Source organism: Caretta caretta, chromosome 7 (assembly GCF_965140235.1).
Source record: "Caretta caretta isolate rCarCar2 chromosome 7, rCarCar1.hap1, whole genome shotgun sequence".
Taxonomy (NCBI): Eukaryota; Metazoa; Chordata; order Testudines; family Cheloniidae; genus Caretta; species Caretta caretta.
In genome coordinates, this window is record NC_134212.1 from 44,840,900 (window position 1) to 44,861,263 (window position 20,364).

General features: G+C 40.6%; 1 protein-coding gene across 4 annotated transcripts in view; it reads right to left on the reverse strand.

Moving 5' to 3' along the window:
- Window positions 1–20,364, reverse strand: part of POC1A (POC1 centriolar protein A) — a 111,426-nt gene that overhangs the window by 16,899 nt on the left and 74,163 nt on the right. For all 4 annotated transcript variants that reach the window (XM_048858088.2, XM_048858093.2, XM_048858091.2 and 1 more), the window contains one exon: window positions 6,114–6,254. In XM_048858088.2, the coding sequence (XP_048714045.1) occupies window positions 6,114–6,254 (141 nt within the window). The remainder of the gene's footprint in view (window positions 1–6,113; window positions 6,255–20,364) is intronic.

Below are 20,364 nucleotides of genomic sequence, written 5' to 3' on the forward strand. Positions count from 1 at the left end.
TGGCTGAACCCCCTAAAATGGCATGCAGCTCATCATAGAAGCAGCACGTTTGGGGCTCTGACCCGGAGCGGCCGTTCGCCCCTCTGGTTTTCTGGTAGGCTTGCCTCAGCTCCTTAAGTTTCATGCGGCACTGCTTCGGATCCCTGTTATGGCCTCTGTCCTTCATGCCCTGGGAGATTTTGACAAAGGTTTTGGCATTTCGAAAACTGGAACGGAATTCTGATAGCACGGATTCCTCTCCCCATACAGCGATCAGATCCCGTACCTCCCGTTCAGTCCATGCTGGAGCTCTTTTGCGATTCTGGGACTCCATCATGGTCACCTCTGCTGATGAGCTCTACATGGTCACCTGCAGCTTGCCACCCTGGCCAAACAGGAAATGAGATTCAAAAGTTCGCAGTTCTTTTCCTGTCTACCTGGCCAGTGCATCTGAGTTGAGAGTGCTGTCCAGAGCGGTCACAATGGAGCACTCTGGGATAACTCCCGGAGGCCAATACCGTCGAATTGTGTCCACAGTACCCCAAATTCGACCTGGCAAGGCCGATTTAAGCGCTAATCCACTTGTCGGGGTGGAGTACGGAAATCGATTTTAAGACTCCTTTAAGTCGAAATAAAGGGCTTCATCGTGTGGACGGGTACAGGTTTACATCGAATTAACGCTGCTACATTCGACCTAAAGTCCTAGTGTAGACCAGGGCTTAGAGAGAGAAGCCTTTATATCTGGATTCTGAATTCAAACACGCAACACCAGTCAAGAGGTAGATCGACACTTCACTGGGCAACAGGCAGCATGCAGATGAGCTGCCACCAGAGCAGCTCAGAAAGAAGACTGCAACTCAGAGTTACAATCTCCTTCCCAGTTTACTCTTGCTCTGGATGGAGGGTATTGCCTCAGGGCTACATCCAGCACAGGTCATGTTACCTGGTCACCAAGGCTCCTTCCAGTCCCCAGCCACCTGTGTGAAAGAGAAGTAGTGGTGGCTTTGCAGAGCCTTCTTCCCCAAGTGTTGTAACCCATGATCCATGTAGCCTGCACAAGACAGGAAGAGGCACTTTACACCCCTTTACTCCCTTGCATAGATACAGAGAGCTACTGATGATCTAGGGCCTAGGCCTCATGGAATGGTAAATTTAACCAAACTCTAACAAAATGGCTAGTTATGTCCTCCAGAGTTGCAATGATAAGACTCCACAATCCTTTGGAGCGCCTGACTCCACAGAAGCACAAATTCAGTCCTTTCTGACCTCCTTTGGCCTCTTATTAGAATCACAGAATCATAGGGTTGGAAGAGACCTCAGGAGGTCATCTAGTTCAATCCCCTGCTCAAAGCAGGACCAATCCCAACTAAATCATCCCAGCCAGGGCTTTGTCAAGCCTGACCTTAAAAACCTCTATGTATGGAGAGTCCACCACCTCCTTAGGTAACCCATTCCAGTGCTTCACCACCCCTCCTAGTGAAACAGTGTTTTCTAATATCCAACATAGACCTCCCCCACTGCAACTTGAGACCATTACTCCTTTTTCTGTCATCTGCCACCACCGAGATCAGCGTGGCTCCATCCTCTTTGGAACCCCCTTTCAGGTAGTTGAAGGCTGCTATCAAATCCCCCCTCACTCTTCTTGTCTGCAGACTAAACCCCAGTTCCTTCAGCCTCTCCTTGTAAGTCATGTGCCCCAGCCCCCTAATCATTTTCGTTGCCCTCCATTGGACTCTCTCTAATTTGTCCACAACCCTTCTGTAGTGGGGGGACCAAAACTAGATGTAATACTCCAGGTGTGGCCTCACCAGTGCCAAATAGAGGGGAATAATCACTTTCCTCGATCTGCTGGCAATGCTCCTACTAATACAGCTCAATGTGCCATTGGCCTTCTTGGCAACAAGGGCACACTGCTGACTCAAATCCAGCTTCTTCTCCACTGTAATCACCATGTCCTTTTCTGCAAAACTGCTGCTTAGCCAGTCGGTCCCCAGCCTGTAGCGGTGCATGGGATTCTTCCGTCCTAAGTGCAGGACTCTGCACTTGTCCTTGTTGAACCTCATCAGATTTCTTTTGTCCCAATCCTCCAATTTGTCTAGGTCACGCTGGACCCTATCTCGACCCTCCAGTGTATTTACCTCTCCCCCCCAGTTTAGTGTCATCTGCGAACTTGCTGAGGGTGCAATTAATCCCATCATCCAGATCATTAATAATGATGTGGAACAAAACCGGCCCCAGGACTGACCCCTGGGGCACTCCACTTGATACCGGCTGCCAACTAGACATCGAGCCATTGATCACTAGCCTCTCCACACATGCCTCTCCTCTCGCTAATAAGAGTAATTATTTCTACTGTTCCTGCCTGCAGCACTCTGAAGTCTTAGATGTGTGTTTTCTTGTCTCATTCACCCAAAGTCTCACACTCTAAGGGGTACAATACCATCATAGTGCTAGCAGAGTTATGGAATTGTTTAATATCATTAAGTGCACATATGTACTCTCACATAACTATACTGGGTGCACCTAAGGATACAGCCAGTGTCAAGTGAAGATTAAAACACTAAAATTAAATTATTTTAGTGTTATTCTGGTGTAGGTACAGCTTGGAAAACTTTTCCCTAAATGCAGCTATTTTTACCATCTTTTCAGACTTCCTATGTTCTAATTTATTCCTCCTCCACTCCTCTCTCTCTGCTAGGTCTAAAAAAACATTTGGAATTTCTGAAGTTACTGAACCTCTTTTTAAAAGGTATGTTTGCATTACATATATCTATTTTAAACCCCACATATCGTGTTTACTACAGTATTTTTCCTCTGATAAAACACCTATACAGTAGAAATGGAGCCCATTACTCAAAAATTAGAATTGTATATCAGAATTACATAATGAAAGATAAAGAATGCATTCCAATCCTACTACTGGTGAAGCACACGAATATCGTATAAACCAGTAGCTTCCATTTTATTCATGTGTACAACGTTGGATATGCTAACCAGAATGGTTTGAAACAGATCAGCAGTAGGTTCGAAAAGCACTCCCCCCCTCCAATAGTTTTCTGGTATTTCTATTGAATAGCATTATGGTTCTTTTGAAAGAAAATGTGTTTTGGTTTTCATCTTCCTATTTCCACTAAAGATGTACATGTTGCAATATTCAACACATTTAGATAAAACGAGGACTATTTTGACAATCCACCCCAACCTCCACACTTTTCAATCGTGTTCATGTTCCGCAGGAGCAGAAGACTGAGCTGGAATGAGAATTAGCATTTTGATATGATGCATTCAAATTCTTCTGCATTCTATGAAAATGGCAAGATTTCTTTTTAATATGAGAAACAAGGGAGACAAACCTGTTATATTTATATAAATGCATATATACTCTTATTTTTATATCCCCCTCAGACAAATAATACCTTAATTAAAGAACAGGTATGTGCACTTGAACCACCATATCACAAATATAACCTTTAAGATAGCTACGAAGATGCTCATTAAATCTTCTCACTCAGCCTTTCCAAATCACAACCATGAATTGATCCTCTTCGCATTATGTCATCAACATCCACCACCCTGCAATACATGCCTTCTCCCTGCACCTCCACATACAATATTTAATCTTTCCATTCGACACGGTTACCATTAAGAAATTACAATTTTCTAACTGGAGTGATGAACTGGTGTTTTGTTGGAGGTGGGGTTGGTTTTTAGTTGCTGGTTATGTTTTGTTATGCTGTGTTGGATTTGGATGTGTTGCGTTTTAACGGCGGGGATTCTTTAAGTGGAAATAGTTTGAAAGTAGTTTATCATTTTAGGAAGCTGGTATTGTAATGTTTAGAGTAGTGTTATTTAAGTGATACTGTAAGTAAGAATAGCGTGGTAAGAAGTGTGCAGAATTAGTGGAGGCAGGAGTCGTGTGTTGTGGATGTGAGTGAGGTAAAGTGGTTAAAACAAAATTAATGCTTAAAAAAACAAAAATAAAAAAATACCACAAGACAGGGCTGCAGTGGGACCCAGATATGTGCAAGGGAGAAGCATGGTGGAGAGAAACAGGACAGAAGCTGTTGGGGAACATGTGGGAACTTGAAGTATGTGGAAGGAGTTAGGGAAAGAGTGGGATTTGAGCAGGGGAGGGGACAATGAAGCTATGCTGATTTTATAGGCTGAGGATCTAGAACTGAAGTTAATTCTTTTGTGCAAGATAGTGATGCACTCCCCAAACTGAAGAATGCTATGTGTAAAATCTACTGACCAGGTTTTTTTAAAAATATGAATTGAACACATAGATTTCCTTAATTTCCAGAAAATAGTATGCTACTAGACCATCCCTCCCAGGATCCATGCAGGCTTTCACAATCGTGGAGAAGGAAAGTTTAAAGGACAAAAAGATATTTATTTTAGTGTTTGGAACCCCACATGATTGTGAATTCACAGAAACTGGTCTTAATTTTAGAGTATTATTTGTAACCACTGCAAATTTAAATTTTCCAGTGCTTTGAAAGCATAAAGTGCTTATATAAAGGACCAAGAATTAATGGTTGTGAAGGTTACTGTTGACATACATTTTAAGAGAATAATCTAGATCTTAATTTAGAATTTTCTGCTACCCTGTGACACATGACCAGAAAGGGTGAAGCGTCCTGCAGGATGAATGACTCAAATTCAACCCTTAAAGACATATGGGGAGATAACATTTGGGTTTTTGTGCATTTACAAATATACTGGTAGTGGTCAACAATGTAATCGAACAGTCCCTGTCTATGCTGTATTCTGTTAATTCAGAGATCAAAGAGACATAAATGAACTGTAAACACAGGCTGTTGCTGTATTAATCTCTCTTTGAAATATATAGCGAATCATCTGCAGATGGAGGGAAAACATGCAATTACCTTACGTTAATTTGTGTGAATAATTAAAGGCGATGCTTAGGAAATGAGAGTCTATTGTTCGCCAAGGGACTCCGAGCTGTCAAAGAAAGCCTGAACTATATAAAAACGGCTTGGGTCCTGATCCTGTCATCTCAGATCTGCTTAAGCTTTATCAGGGGAAGTTTAAGTCGCAAGATGAGATCCCAGTTAAGCTGGTACTCCCTGGATATGATATTGGACATTGGACTATAACCTATGGACTAAATTCTAAAAACTCTTTGCAACTACAAAGCTCACCATCTCTGCTATAAATCTGAACCTCAAGAATTTAACTCATGCCTGTATGTATATTGATCTGTTAACCATACTCTCTCTTTTCTTTTTAAAAAATTTTAGTTAATAATTGGCTGTAAGCGTGTATTGGGGTAAGATCTGGAATATTCATTAATATGGAAGGTAATGTGTGTAATCCTTTGGGATTGGTAGAACTATTTTATGTGATGAAATAAGATTTTCATTAATCTTCATCATATCTGACTTGGGTAACTAGGTGGAGGCCTGAGGCTGGGTTACTTTAAAGGAATTGTGTTTTGGACTTCTAAGTAACCAGTAAGGTATAACAAAAGCGGTTTAGTGCTGGCTTGGTAAACCTAAGTATTGAAATATCCACCAGCTTTGGGGTTGTCTGCCCCATCCTTTGCAGATCACCTGAATTGAGTGACCTCAGCTGGCTCCCCATGGGACTCCGGTCACACACCCCTACATTATTCTCTAAGGAGCTTCAAAGTACTCCCTGAAAAAGTTAAGATTAGCTCCACAAAATGGGATAAAATATAAGGTGGGATTTTGAAAAGCCATCAGCACTGGCCTAACTCTGCTCTCACTGAAGCCAGTAGAACGTTGCACAATGCATATGCCATAGATGTTGAATTCAGTAGCAGTTTGTGTTTTACCATGAAGCATGATACTAGTTAGTAGATGGAGATGGGATTATATTTAAATTACAGGTTTTGTGGACTGTAAACTTCTTTATGTCCTTCCAATATTTCTACTTAAAATGTTGTTTTTGATATTGTGACAACTTTTTAGATAATCCAGAAATTTGACATTCTCCATTTTTACAGAGATTTACCAATAAGCTTCTGAAAAACAGACGAGTTTTGAGACTATTCACAATTTTACTTTAAGGATCTATTTCAAAAAGTCCATATTTCACTTGAGGACAGAAGATGACCTATTATCACGAGCGCATAAAGCACTTCATACCTGAGTAAGAACATCTAACTGTCCCACAATATGCTCTAGGGTATCTGCAAGACTTGTCTCCTCCTCTTGCTGGTGCTGGTTCCTGGCAGATTCTTGTGTTTTGTTTTTCTTAGGAGGATCACCGCAATCCATTTCTGATTGCTAGGAAAACAGAGAGACGACTATTTGTTAGTACAATGCAAACAACAGAAGAAGTATTTCTGCCTCAGGGATAGGTTACAGTAAAGTATGATCTGTCCTGGAGAACTGAATCTATGCTATGAAAAGGGATCGATGGTGTTGAGGCAACAGCGCACAGCTAGAAATTAGGAAAGCTGCCATGTATTTGTGTGACTTGGGGAAAGTAACCTCTGGAATATGGAGATAATATCTACACCTCATGGAAGTAATGCATGATTCAAATTACTAAAGATTGTGAAGACCTGTGGGCTACTAGGATGGAAGGTGCTACAGAAATACGAAGTGTACCTGAAGAGAGAGACACCAGGGAGACAATTTGTATACTTTTGCACACACACACGATTATAAATAATATACAAAGTCACCATGGTGATGAACATCCCCTACAATTTTAGTCCAACACTGTAAAAAGCAGAGAGGTTTTTTCAATATTACAGGGAACAATAAGCTCTCTTCTCAGATCTATTGGCTACACTAAACTTGACTTCTACAGTTAAGCATGTAAAATTAAGCAAAAATGTTCCAATACACATGTAAGTTAAACATGCATAGTTTGGTTCAGTCATTTTAATTTTGTTTAGATCTTGAACTCTGTCTCTTCTCACAAAACAAGTCAACTTTGAAGTTTCAATCTCAGCTGTTTTTGTTATGCAAGCTTGATCATTTCACTACATAAACTCCTAACTCAAACATTTTTGCTAAAACTCCCCCTCCCTCCTACGCCCATCCTCCTTAAAAGGTGATCTTTTATGTGAGACAAGCCCCACAACTTTATCTACTTTCTGGATACAAATGAACTGGTGTCAACTGAATAAACTGAAATGTTTTTTGTAATGTAAAAGCTAACTGCTGGAATAAGTGATGCTGAATGTTCCAATACTTACTACTTTACATAAACTATCAAAAATTTACATGGATTTGAACCTAAACTCCAGATCCAGACATCCCCAGACGCTGATCCTCCATCACCTTGCATGATCATTGATAACCAAATAAGAATGTTGACATCTTTCACTTGCTTGGGACTAGTGTAAATGACTGCAAAATGTCCAAGCCAGAGAACCAAGCACTCAGACTTCAAATTGCTGGAAATCCAGATCCAAGTCATGCTGCTCAGGCACATCTCTAGGTAGAACGTGGCTAATGATTTCTTGCCTTCTTCATTCCTGAGCACAGAATTAATAATCTGTTTCTCTGAGTAATGCTGTTTATTCTGTCTCAGCCCTACTTGATGTAAGTCACTTGAACACATTATACAACAATGCTGTAATTTTAAGACTAGGACAAGTTCTTACCCCATCGGAAATAAATAAATAAATAAATAAATATAAATAAATAAAATATATTTTAAAATCAACAGCCCTGCACCCTAAAAATCCACATTAATTCCCTTAGCTTTTGAAGTTAGAATAGCATAATTGTGAAACATTTGTTTTAAGTATTAATTGCATTGCTTGGTGCCCTACATTCCTTCCAGCTGTTCCTCTATACAAAATAAGGCCCTGATCCTGCACTGGAAGACCCCACTGGTGTAATTCAGTGTTTGTGAAGAACCCCATTGAAGTCCATGGATCAGCAGCCCATCCAGGCAAATCGCAAATAAGGAAGTCAGAACCTCATTTGTACACATGCTTTATTTTAAGCAAAGAAGTTGTTGGGAAGAAGGGAAACCACTGCCCTACAAAGAATTTCCACAGTTTGTATATTAGATCTGCTCCAAGAATGTTTAACCACCAAGGATTGCACTGCAAACAGTGACAGTTTACTAATATATGTTTGCTCTAGCACAAGCTAATTAACTCCAAAGGAAACCTGATAGAACTGCAATTTGTCTGAGTTTACCTAAAAGAAAAATTTGATGTGCCCAGTAGGTGATCAGCAAAAAAAAAAAAAAAAAAACCCACCAAGAATATTCTTCTGTTATTAACCAAACTAATTTTATATTTTGATTGACTGATCTATAGTTACTCCATACCCATTCCTGTGTATCTGAGCTACAAGCACACTAACATTATACAAATCCTCACTTAAAATGTTTACAGACTTCCATGTCAGAACCCATTAGAAGAAGCTGACTCACTGAAGCAGAAAAATAATTGTACTGATAAACTGTTATCCTTTTACCTTTAAACAAAGCAAGAACCTGACAGCTTTTCTTTTTTTAAAAAAATGGTTCAACTTATAATAATCCTGAAAAAATACTTATAAAAGTTTTTTTTTTTTGGTACATCGCATTTAGAGACAGTCAAAAAATAAAGGTTTAAGAGCCTACTGCCTCAACATTTAGCTGGCACTATCATTATTCTATGAGATCTTCCCTTCCCGACAAAAATCATCACTTTTCCTTTTCTGGGGTAAGTCAAAGCATTTTCATCCAGATTTCCATTGTGTTCAGATTCTGGCAGAGCTATTAGACTCTAAAAATATGAATTTGATTAAAAAGGGGCAGATGAGGCTCAGATGCCTGTAAATGACACTATTTCCCAAAACATACTAAAACAGAAGTCAATGAGAGTTTTGCCTGTATAAGAAACAGAACCAGTACTTTGCAGGGCAAAGGCTGCGTAGAGTAATTAACAGATTTTAAAATATACTGAATCTGAATTGGGCCTTTGGGATTTCTTTTGTGCCCCACTTAGGGGGAAAAAGGTAGACACATTATTATTGTTTTAAAAACAAATAGATGGGAAAGAGCCTGTGCTACATAACTGTGTGCCAGGTTGAGTGGCAGTTCTTCCAGAAGCAACTATCCGCCCTTTTGGTTCAGTGCAAGTACAACAACAACACAGGCTGCTGCTGCATTATTGGGAAATAACCTGCCATTATTAATTTGTTACTATGTCCCCCTGATTACAGTGATAAATATCATTGCGGGGTCTCAGGAGAGCCTGCAGGTGCTCTCTGGTCCTCCTTTTGTTTTTAATGAAAAGCCCAAGTGCTTGCAAACTTTTCCGTAACCACCACCACCACCAACTTGTGTCTGGGATACTAGAAGTGGCCTACTAGAATTTTGTACCCAACTGAAGAAAAATAAGGAGAAAACAAATATAGACATTGTTTTCCATTTTGTCATAGGGCTTTTTTTCCCCCTTTTGCTGTGCTTTGAAAACAAGCAGCAGCTATCTTATATTTAATAGATGTACAGGGCATGTGGTAAGCTGGTGACTACAATGGGACTGGAAGTAGGTTCAAGAGCCCATTCTTCAAGCAGATGAAAAAGAAAAAATGCTGCAAAAATAATACATGCTATCAAAAGCATGAAATAGGTACCAGCTTCACAACTGTTTCAGCACTATCAAGTGTCATTACACAAAAAGACACCTGTACTCCTTCACTACTAAACTGTAAGGTAACATGCCAGATGAATTCTGGGGAAGGACACTGAAGACAATGACACTGATGTGGAGGTTTAATCTATTTTAGTCATAGTTCAAGTGAACAGTTTATTCAGCACAACTGAGTAAACATATGTGCCAATAAATACCTTATTACAACATCTGCTTATCAGGCATTGGAAGTATAGCAAGAAGCAACTGAACATTAAAAGAAGAATGGATAAGCAGTTTTCAAATACAATACAGCTCTTAGCACCCACTTAAATAGCACACTCCAACTACTTGGGGGGCCATGGAGACAGGGGAAATAATTAGCCTTCATTCCAAAAGTCTTCACATTGAAACTTATGAAAACTGTTCTAACTAGAGAGCATTCTACTCAGCTACCATACTGCTGGGTCTTGGACGAGTCAATTTTGGAACATATAAGCCAGTGGAAAATACAAATTGATAAGCAATTATATAAAATTACAGCTAGCTTCTGAAAAGCTAATATTAAAAAGGGGCACAATCAGCTTAATCACATTTCTATCTGAAACCTTTATACCGACTATTGTTACAATTAACACCCAAGATTAATATAACTGAAAGTAGGAGCAAAAAGGTTTCTGGGTTGGGGTCTTTTTTTTTTGTTTTGGTTTTTTTTGCAGTCTATTTTATCCATTTGACAACACCCTGCCTCTAGTCAGTTTCATTATTTCTCCTTGACTATTAAGTTTCTCCCTTCCTTGACAGACCCTCAAAAGCTAAAAGGGGGAGCTAAAACCCCTCTCAATATAAAACAAAACAGGGAATTAAGAAGTCAGCAGACACTACTTAAAGGGTACTTTATAAAAAACTGGATTTTTTAAAAATAATGTTAATTTAGAAAGAAAACAGTTGACAGTCTTTAAACTATGGATAGTCTGATATTAAAAATATTAGACTATGTTTGAGGGCTTAGTTGGAATTAAACAGGAACTAATGGAAAGAAATTGGCATGGGTAGGTTGTCTTATTTGGGACCCCATTATGCAAGTCAAACAAAGAAGATATTTAAATCTCCTCTTTCAGAATCATTTTCACTACAGGTAAAATGTTATTTTAACTGTATCTGTGGAGAGTAACAGTGACATCCAGTGGAAATTCTCATTAGTTTCAAGATAAACTAATCAGGAAGGTCACGAGTACTACACAATACCAGTTCTCAGGAACTCCCCATCGTGAGGTTCTCTTGTTCCTTCCTGCTCATCGATACAAAATACCATTATCCGAACAAATACAACATGATTCTAAATGTGTAAAACCATTCAAAAGCAGACTGTGAGGAGTAACAGAGGGATCTCATTAAACTGGCTGAATAGGCAACAAAACAGCATATGAAATCCAACACTGATAAGTGCAAAAGTAAGGCATATTGGAAAAAATCATCCCAGCTATACATACAAAATGAAAGGGTCTAAATTAGCTGTTACCACTCAAGAAAGATCTTGGAGTCACTGTGGATAGTTCTCTGAAAACTTCTGCTCCATGTGCAGCAGTGGTCAAAAAGGCTAACAGGAACTATTGGGAAGGGATAGAAAATAAGGCCAAATATAATAATCCATAAAACCATGGTACGGTCACACCTTGAATACTATGTCCAGTTCTGATTGCCCCATCTCAAAAAGGATATAATGGAACTGGATAAAAATTCAGAAAAGGGCAACAAAGATGATCCAACGGTATGGAACAGCTTCCATATGAGGGGAGAGACTAAAAAAAGAGTAGGACTGTACAACTTAGAAATGAGACGACTAACGGGGGATATGAAAGATCTATAAAATTATGAATGGTGTGGGAAAAAATTAATAGAGAAGTGTCATTTACCCTCTCATACAATACAAAAAACAGGGGTCACACGATGAAATGAACAGGCAGCAAGTTTAATACACACAAGAGGAAGTACTTTTTCACACAACTAACCTGTGGAACTCATTGGCACCTGATATTGTGATCGCCAAAAGTATAAGTGGGTTCCAAAAAAGAACTGGATAAGTTTATGGAGGATAATTTGGTCCATCAATGACTATTAGCCAAGACAGTCAGGCTGCAACCCCATGCTCAGGGTGAACCTAAACCTCTGACTACAGGAAGTCAGGAGTGGAAGTCATGGGTGGATCATTCCATAATAGCCCTATTCTATACCTTCCCCCTGAAGTCTGGTACAGGCCTCCACTGGAGACAGGATATTGGGCAAGATGGACCATGTCTGTCAATATGGCAGCTCTTATGCTTCCTTGTCAAGTCAGTGTTAGCATTTGAATTTCTGGAATGCTCAAATTCCTCAAGTTTGGAACTATTCCACAAATCAACATATTCGCATCTGTAGCTAAGAAAACACAAGCGGTACTAATTTGAAGGAACACTCAGATATACACCACTATTGCTCATCTCTAGAGGCAACCCCTCAGGCTAGCACACAACTAGTTTTTGATTCTCTAAAAACATAGAGCTTATCCCCAAAACACCATGCGTGTTTTTGTTTAAGATATACTTCTACACAGTGCTGAAATGCAGGATAGGTCAGATAGCCCACATGTGCATCCATCAACTTTATCCAAAAATATTTCAAATGGAATCCCCTTTTCCTGGCACAGAGAATGTTGAGTTCTAACATTAATACATGGCTCATCTACATTAGCACCCTTGTTTTTTGTAAACCATGGAGTATTCATTCTAGTATTCCATGATTACATAGAAGATAAACACATTAATTTCAATGAATCAAGCAATTTTAAACTCAAAAGGCACCATTGCCCAGCTGCCTGATGCACCTTCCTACACTAATCAGACTAGGCACTGACAAATTTGGGATATTTCTGGTGAAAGGGCATCACCATCTAGCTTTGCTAAATAAGGAACAAAATAAAATGCTGATGGGGAGAACAGCTAATGGCCAGTTAGAGTTCTTACCACATGTATTTCAATAGTCAATTTAAGACAAAGAGCTCATGAACAAAAAGAGAGGAAGTGTTTATGGAGAACATTTAGATTTCCATACAAGACATTTGAGTGTACGTTCGCTCATTCCTTTAATACCCACTTCCTCCCCAGCATTTTCATTTTAAAAAAAATAAAGACAAAAAAGAGCAGCAGTTCCTCTTTTCTACAGATGGGCATTCCTATCATGAGCTTCTCTTTTCCCTACCCCTACCCCTCCTGTTTACCTTGCTCTTCTCCTTCACTGTCTTGGTCTCACCGTGTTCTACTCAGCTGTGCTTTATCTTTAGCCAATGTCACTTTGGTGACTAAGAGACAACTGTTATTAGGTAAGTGTTTAAAGGTAACATCCAGAAGCATAAAAAAAAACAAAAAAACAAAACAGAATTCCTACACTGTGTCTTCAGAGTGACCAATTTCCATGGCATCCAGGCATTCCATTTGGTTTGTATTTTGTGCCAAAATTCCATGGTATCCATGGTTTCCATGCATCAGTTATTATGCTCACGTTTTCTGGGCCATATTTTCCTTGTTTCCATGCCAGAGCTGGAAGAAAATAGCAGTCTGTGGTGTTTTCCAGGCAGGAGAGTATATCTAGTAGTTGGCTCTCAGTCCTGTGGTCATTTAAGACTCCATGTGATTTTTGGAAAGAAAAACTTTACACCTCGTATTACTTATAAAGACTAGTGAGTACTTACCTTCTTAACAGAGATGTTTTGGAGTCAGTATCTAATGCGGGTTGAGAGACTCAAATGACAGGATTATAAAAGCAAACAATGGAAAAACTAATTCCACGGTCCTACTATGGAAAGTTAAATCATAGGAAGAGATTTTTTGGTGAAATATTGCACAAAGTTTCCAGGTCCTTTTCCACTCCAGTAACTATTTGAACTACCTAATTACCACAGTGATCAAAGAACCTGCCAAAAACTGTGTGAATTTGTTAAGACGACTACATCGGGAGGTTGTGGAAGCTTTTTCACTGGAGGTTTTCAAAAGGAGGCTGGATAGCCATCTCTCTTGGATGGTTTAGATACAACAAATCTTGAATCTTGGCAGAGGGTTAGATCAGATGATCCTTGCAGTCCCTTCTAACCCTATGATTTATGACTTTGCGTACATGCATAACATTTTGTAACTAGCAAAGCTATGACCAGGTGTGCAATTACAGAGCCAGATGTCTGGTGTTCCCTTAGAAGGATAATTCTTCGGGAAGGTGGAACTTCAAGTACTATCAGTTGCTCCTAAAGGAAAAAAAATCCACTCTATTTATAGTAAAGAGAAGCTAGAGGCAGGATTCACGTCAGAAGTTTTCGCTAGGTAGGATAACAGCCAATTATCTTGATTTGTAGATTAGGGTTATGCTCTCTCTCTCAGGTCAGGTGATTTGACTCTCTTCTTCTTGCTCCTGCTACTTCCCAAACCCAGGAGGCAGTTCTTCTGATCTCTGATAAGAGGAGGTAGTTTTAGTTTTACCTTCCCGAACCCTCCTTGGCCATCATATCTCCCTACCACAATGCAGCCTGAGCATTTTTAACAAAAGACACCAACAGCTTTAGTGTCTAAACACTCAAAACACTGCGAGTCTTGGATGCACACAAGTGATCCCTGATGGGCCAACATGCTGTGTGACTTCAGAAGGATTAATTAAAAAAAAAATACAAATTCAGAACAGTTTCTGTGCTTAAGGCACCATGACACGAATTCTGTACTAGGACCAGAAGAGGAATCTGAACAGGAGAGTTAGTCCGAAGGACTTCTACCAAAAGCCCGACTGACTACTGTTTTGTAAACCACTCAAGATAATTCAAGGGAAGTATACGAATGGATAGCTATCAACACACCAATATTTTACATGCTTATGTACAAGTGTTCTTAGATGTACGTGCTTTTAAAAGTCAAAAAACATAGGCTCAACGCTAGAAAGAAAGACACATGCAGCAAAGCAGAAGCTGCTATGATTTACATTTAGCGTCTCATTTTATTTACTGGTGTCATTAATTCCTTTGTAGTCAAATAAGAAATTAAAACGGTAACATTTTCATTTGGTATTTCACTCACTTTAAACTATTAGTACAAAGAAACAGTCTATGGTTTTATAATTAGCTAAGGACTGAATCATTTATACCACCCATCTCTCTCTAAAGCTGACATAAAATAATGGTTCGGGGGGAAAAACAAATCTTGCTTCTGTCTCTCTCTGAATTATGCCTGAAGTATTAAAATAAACCACAAAGCAGCAGCATAAGTGGGCGAATTTACATTAATTAGCCTGAAATGGCACCCCAAAATAAAGGTAATTTTCCCCTCTCCAATAATGCCTGGTCGTGACTTGCTTTATTGTCCAATAGTCTGAACACTCAGTAAGTGCCAGATATTAGCTGAAGAACAAGTCTACTCACTTCTACAGGAGGAAAATAAAAGTCTGATCATTCTCATTCGTATTTCTGCCAAAAAAAAATCTAAGCAGAACACTTTCTCTTAAGGAAAACAATTGTCTCAGACTTCACTGTTAATATCTATTAATCGTCCTAGTGGTTAAATCAAATCACTCAATGAATCTTCAAAAGCAAAAGTTGATGCAGCATATCTCTTGCTTTGAGGAGACAAGGTGGAAAAAGGTGAGTAAACAATCTGAGGTTAGGGAAAACTATGAGAGTGTTACAGCTCAAAGTAAGAGGACAGCATAAAGCTTTAGCATCCCTCTCCATCAATACAGTCAACACAGCAGGAGTAAATGCAATAGTCTCAAGGGAGGAGTACTTTAAAAGGTGGGGAATACCACATGCTTGTAAAAAGATCTCTTATTTTAGTTGGCTATTAAAAGCTAAAAGCGCACAGAAGACTAGAAAGCTGTTTCAAGATACTGTACCAATACTGACAGGTTTCAGAGTAGCAGCTGTTAGTCTGTATTCGCAAAAAGAAAAGGAGTACTTGTGGCACCTTAGAGACTAACATTTATTTGAGTATAAGCTTTCGTGAGCTACAGCAGCGGTAGCTCACGAAAGCTTATGCTCAAATAAACTTGTTAGTCTCTAAGGTGCCACAAGTACTCCTTTTCTTTGTACCAATACTGTTTACATAAGCCCAGATTTTTAAAAAGTATTTAGGTATTGCTGCACTTAGCATTGCAATGCTTAGCTGATTTGGGAGCCTATGTCTCATTTTTATTGCTTGCTCTGATACAGTTTGCAATCAAATGTACATACCTTGCTCGCTCTGCATCTGAGATAATGCTTCACGAAGACCACAGTCTTGTTTGTCTAGCTCTGTTCAGGTAAATTCAGACACCTTTCTAACATCCAAGATGCAATTGAGTCCCTCCTTTAATTGTGTCTTGTCTACATCAAGTCTGGTGCTGCTGCAAGGTTTATTGCAGTAGTTACACTAGTGGTCACAACAGTGGGACTCTTTCTTCCCACATACCCACTCCCCAAACCACTCAATTTAGTGCTATGAGCGGCCCCAGACTAATAAACAGTCTTCACAACTGAAGTCACTATACCTTCAAAACAGATACAGAACTTACAGCTGTAATCTAAACTTCCACAACCAACATGTCTCAACCCTAACCTAGAATGACCTCTGCTAGACTACAGCTCTGTTTATATGCCCTTTCAATCCTATGCCTGTCTGTGTGGGCTGCTAAAAAGGTGCCATCAACTGTGGATTTTAAACAGTTTAATTAAATCCTAACCTTGAGAATCATTTCTCTAGAATGCTTTGAACATCTTGTTTGATATCAAAATGTTTTTAACCATTCAATATGTAATTCATCAGCCCTCAGGAGTAAAATAAAAGCAGTCATCTCCCACAAAATGAAATTTCTAAGCTTTATTGCTGTAAGGCTCCTGATCAAAAAGTAAAATATCAATTTCTACAGCTATGAGTGCATATTTCATACAATTTGGCTTACCATAGCTTAGCATATATTATACAGTCAATGAAATTGGTAATAAAGGCCCAGTTGCCATTTCCAATTTGGAAAAGGTTACATGTATGCAAAACAAAAGTGCGTAGAAAAAAATGCAGTTTTAAATCTCTAATTTAAGACACACCTGTACTCACTACGCTCTGTCCCACAACTGGAAAGCCAGACAGACAAAAAAACATTTGTTAGTAGGAATAAACTCTGAAATTAAATGACAATTGCATTTTCTGAGAGTACAACTTGTAGTAACAGACTTCCTAAAAAAAAAGTGGCATCTGAGGGCTGGGCAGTATGGCAGTATGGAAGTTCCAGGCTAAAGTGATTCAGCAATACATTTACAGGTAAATATTTTCCTTCCCGTAACTCCAGTACATGACTCTAGAACTGTTGGGATCTACCTAGCAACCTAGCATTTATAGAAAATGGAAAATGGAAGGAAAGAGAAGGTTACTCACCTTGTGCAGTAACCGAGGTTCTTCGAGATGTGTGTTCCTGTGGGTGCTCCACTTTAGGTGTTCATGCACCCCTGCGCTCATAGTCTAAGACTTTTGATAGCAGTGCCCAGTTGGGTCACACATGCATGGTCCCTGCCTCGCGCTGCTGCAGGCAGTTACCGACATCGTGCAACCAACCCCCACTCAGTTCCTTCTCTACGGCAGAGACTAATAAGGAAACTCCGAAGTAGAGGGGAGGAGGGAGGGTAGTGGAGCACCCACAGGGACACACATCTCGAAGAACCTCAGTTACTGCACAAGGTGAGTAACCTTCTCCTTCTTCGAGTGTTGTCCCTGTGGGTGCTCCACTTTCGGTGACTTCAGAGCAGTGCCCTCCGATGGAAGGAGGGGCTTCAGAGTTGAGGTTGTGACCTCGATAGTACAGAGCATCCAAAGGAGGTATCAGATGTTGCTTGTTGCTCTAATGCATAGTGCTGTCTAAAGGTATGGGCTGAGGCCCAAGTAGCAACTCTATAAATGTCCATGATAGGTACATTGTGCAGGGAAGTCGTGGAGGCTGTTTTAAAGGCTCTAGTGGGATGTGAGCAAAAACCCATGGGGGATTGGCAGTCACACTGATGATAGAGTTTTATGTGATTATGGATCTACTTGGAAATTCTTTGTTTAGAGATGGAGCTCCTTTTGGAACATTCAGTGATGGATAGAAACAGTTTGGGTGATTTATGGGATGGTTTAGTCCTGTCTATGTAAGAAGCCAATGCCCTCCGAACATCAAGATTATGAAGTGTGTAATGTGTTCTATCTGTGCAGGGTTTAGTGGTGTGGTCTGAGGGAGACTTTATCCTCAAAGACAACTATGTATGGGGGTTCCGCCATGAAAGCCCAGAGTTCTCCCACACGTCTGACAGATGTCATTGCTACAATAAATGCTACTTTCATAGAACGGTGTAGCAGTGATTATGTCATCATGGGTTCAAATGGGGAAGAGGTGATGATCCGAAGGACAAGGTTCAGGTCCCATTGTGAAGTAGGCTCACATAGTTCAGGGTACGCATTATTGAGTCCTCTGAGGAAACATTGGGTCAGTAGATGGGTAAAGATGGGATGGCAATCTACCTTGGTGTGGAATGTTGTGATGTTAGGTAGATGGACTTTTATTGAGCTCATGGATAGGTCTGACCATCTGAGTTCTAATAGGTTCTAATAGGTATAGAGGGTAATGTCCCTGGGATGGAAGTCATCTGTTTTAGTTGGCACCAGGCCTTAACTCGTCTCCCCTTCAGGGTGTATGGGTGACAGTTCATAACTGTTCAACTGTGTAACAGTATATTTTGTACCTCCTCTGAACAGATAAGCTCTGGGTCCATGAGCCATGGAGCAGCCATGTTCTGATGCAGGACACGGCCTGAGTCCTGGGTCAGCGGGTGATACAGAAGTGGAAGTGTGATTCATGGATGCACGGTCATGCTGACGGGGTAAAGATACCATGGTTTGGCAAGTCCATGCTAGTAGAATTACTGTGGCCCAACAGCCTGATCTTGTGGATCACTAGGTTCAAGAGAGGAATAGAAGGAAAGGTATAGAGAAGGGGAATGTTCCACTCAAGGAGCAATGCATCGCCTAACAACTGCACACCAAGACCTGCACCAGAATGAAAACAAGGGTGTTTGGTATTTTGTGCAGTTGTAAAAAGGTCTACTGTGGGGAACCTCCCAGTATTGAAATACATGTAGGAGTACTGAGTTGTCGAGCTCCCTTTGTGGTCCTGAGAAATCTGTCTGCTCAGGTATCTGCTGTGCTGGTGTGGATTTGTGTCTGTTGCACCAATGTCATGGTTTTATGGCTTGCATATAGAGGTATTGTGAGTGTGCTCCCCCTTGTCTGTATATATAATACATACAAGCTAAGGCTTCAGATAGGCTTGTCCTTGATGAGTGGCAGGAATTGGGAGCAAGCACTGCAGACAGCTTGAAGCTCCAATAGGTTTATGTGTCAAAGGGATTCTGCAGAGGACCAGCAGCCCTATATAGAATGTGGGTGCAAGTGTGCGCCGCATCCCAGGAGTGACGCATTTATTGTCTGAATGAAGCATGACCCCGTGCACACGTTGGTCGGTTTTGCCCACCAGAGAAGGGGGTCCTTTATTTTGCCCGATATCATGGGGTGCTTGTTTATGCTGTGCCTGTGTGGAACAAGCGGATACGTAGCCTTCCTTGTAAGCAATGGATGTTTAATCTGGTGTGTCTGACAGCAAATGTTGTGGCTGCCATGTGGTCAAGGAGTTGGGGGCAAGTCCTGGCAGATACCTGTGGGCTATTTCACGCAGTAGGTATGAGGCCAGTGCCAGTGAGAGAACGTTATCTCGGTAGTGAGGCTATGGTCTCAATACAGTTGTGGTTGGCCCCAATGAAGTCTAGCTCTTGCACTGTTGTTAGAGAGGCTGGTTGGTATTTATTAGGAAGCCCAGATTCGTGAAGAGGGTTACCACCTGTTTGATGGCTTGCAATACTGTTTGCTGGGTTGACGCTTTTAGCAGGCAGATGCTTATAGTGTGTAGTGTGACCATCTTGAATCGTTGTGTTTCTGACAAACTTGTTGAATTATCGGAGGTTGATGGTTGGGATGCAGCAACTTGAGAAATAGATTGTTGTCCCCTCAGGGCCTGTGTCTGCGACCTTGTGAGTCAAATCACCGCTGTTGTTGTGAATACATTGGTCAGCGGTATCATTGGGATGTAAACTAATTCCTCTGTTTCCTCTTGGGTTTGGGGTGATAGGTTCCCAAGGATTGGAGAGTCACTCGTGAGTCCATGAGTGGAGTGAGTCGTCTGTCTTTTTGGCGAATAAATTGGGCTGGCAAGTCTTCCACCGTGGATTGCACCTCTTCGGGGAAGCCAGAAAGACAGAGCCATGAGGCCCTTCTCATTACAACCACTGTCGACACAGATGTTGCAGCCCTGTCCTCAGAATCAAGTGCTGCAAATTGTTATCCCTTGTCCTTGTCAATAAAATTAATCAATTCGGACATTTTTGTGTAGTCTGTATAGTTGTATTTCGTTAGTATTGTCACATGGTTGGCTATGAAGAGGTGAGATGTAGCCAAGGAGTAAGTAACTTATTGCCAAAACTGATCAAGTCTTTTCCAGTCTTTATCCTGAGCTGTGTTTCTGGGCTGTTGTTGCATGCCACGTCGCTGGACTGCATCTATCACTAAGAAATAAGGCGCTGGATGCGAAGTCTGTGCCCTTGGTTGGTACACACCTCCTGTCAGACCTCCCGCCGGCTGGAGAGGCAGCCACAGGGGTCCACAGAATGACCGTTACAGGTCCATCAGTGCCTCATTCATGTGAAGGGCAATTTCTTTTTTTAAATGAAGTGGATGTATGCAGAA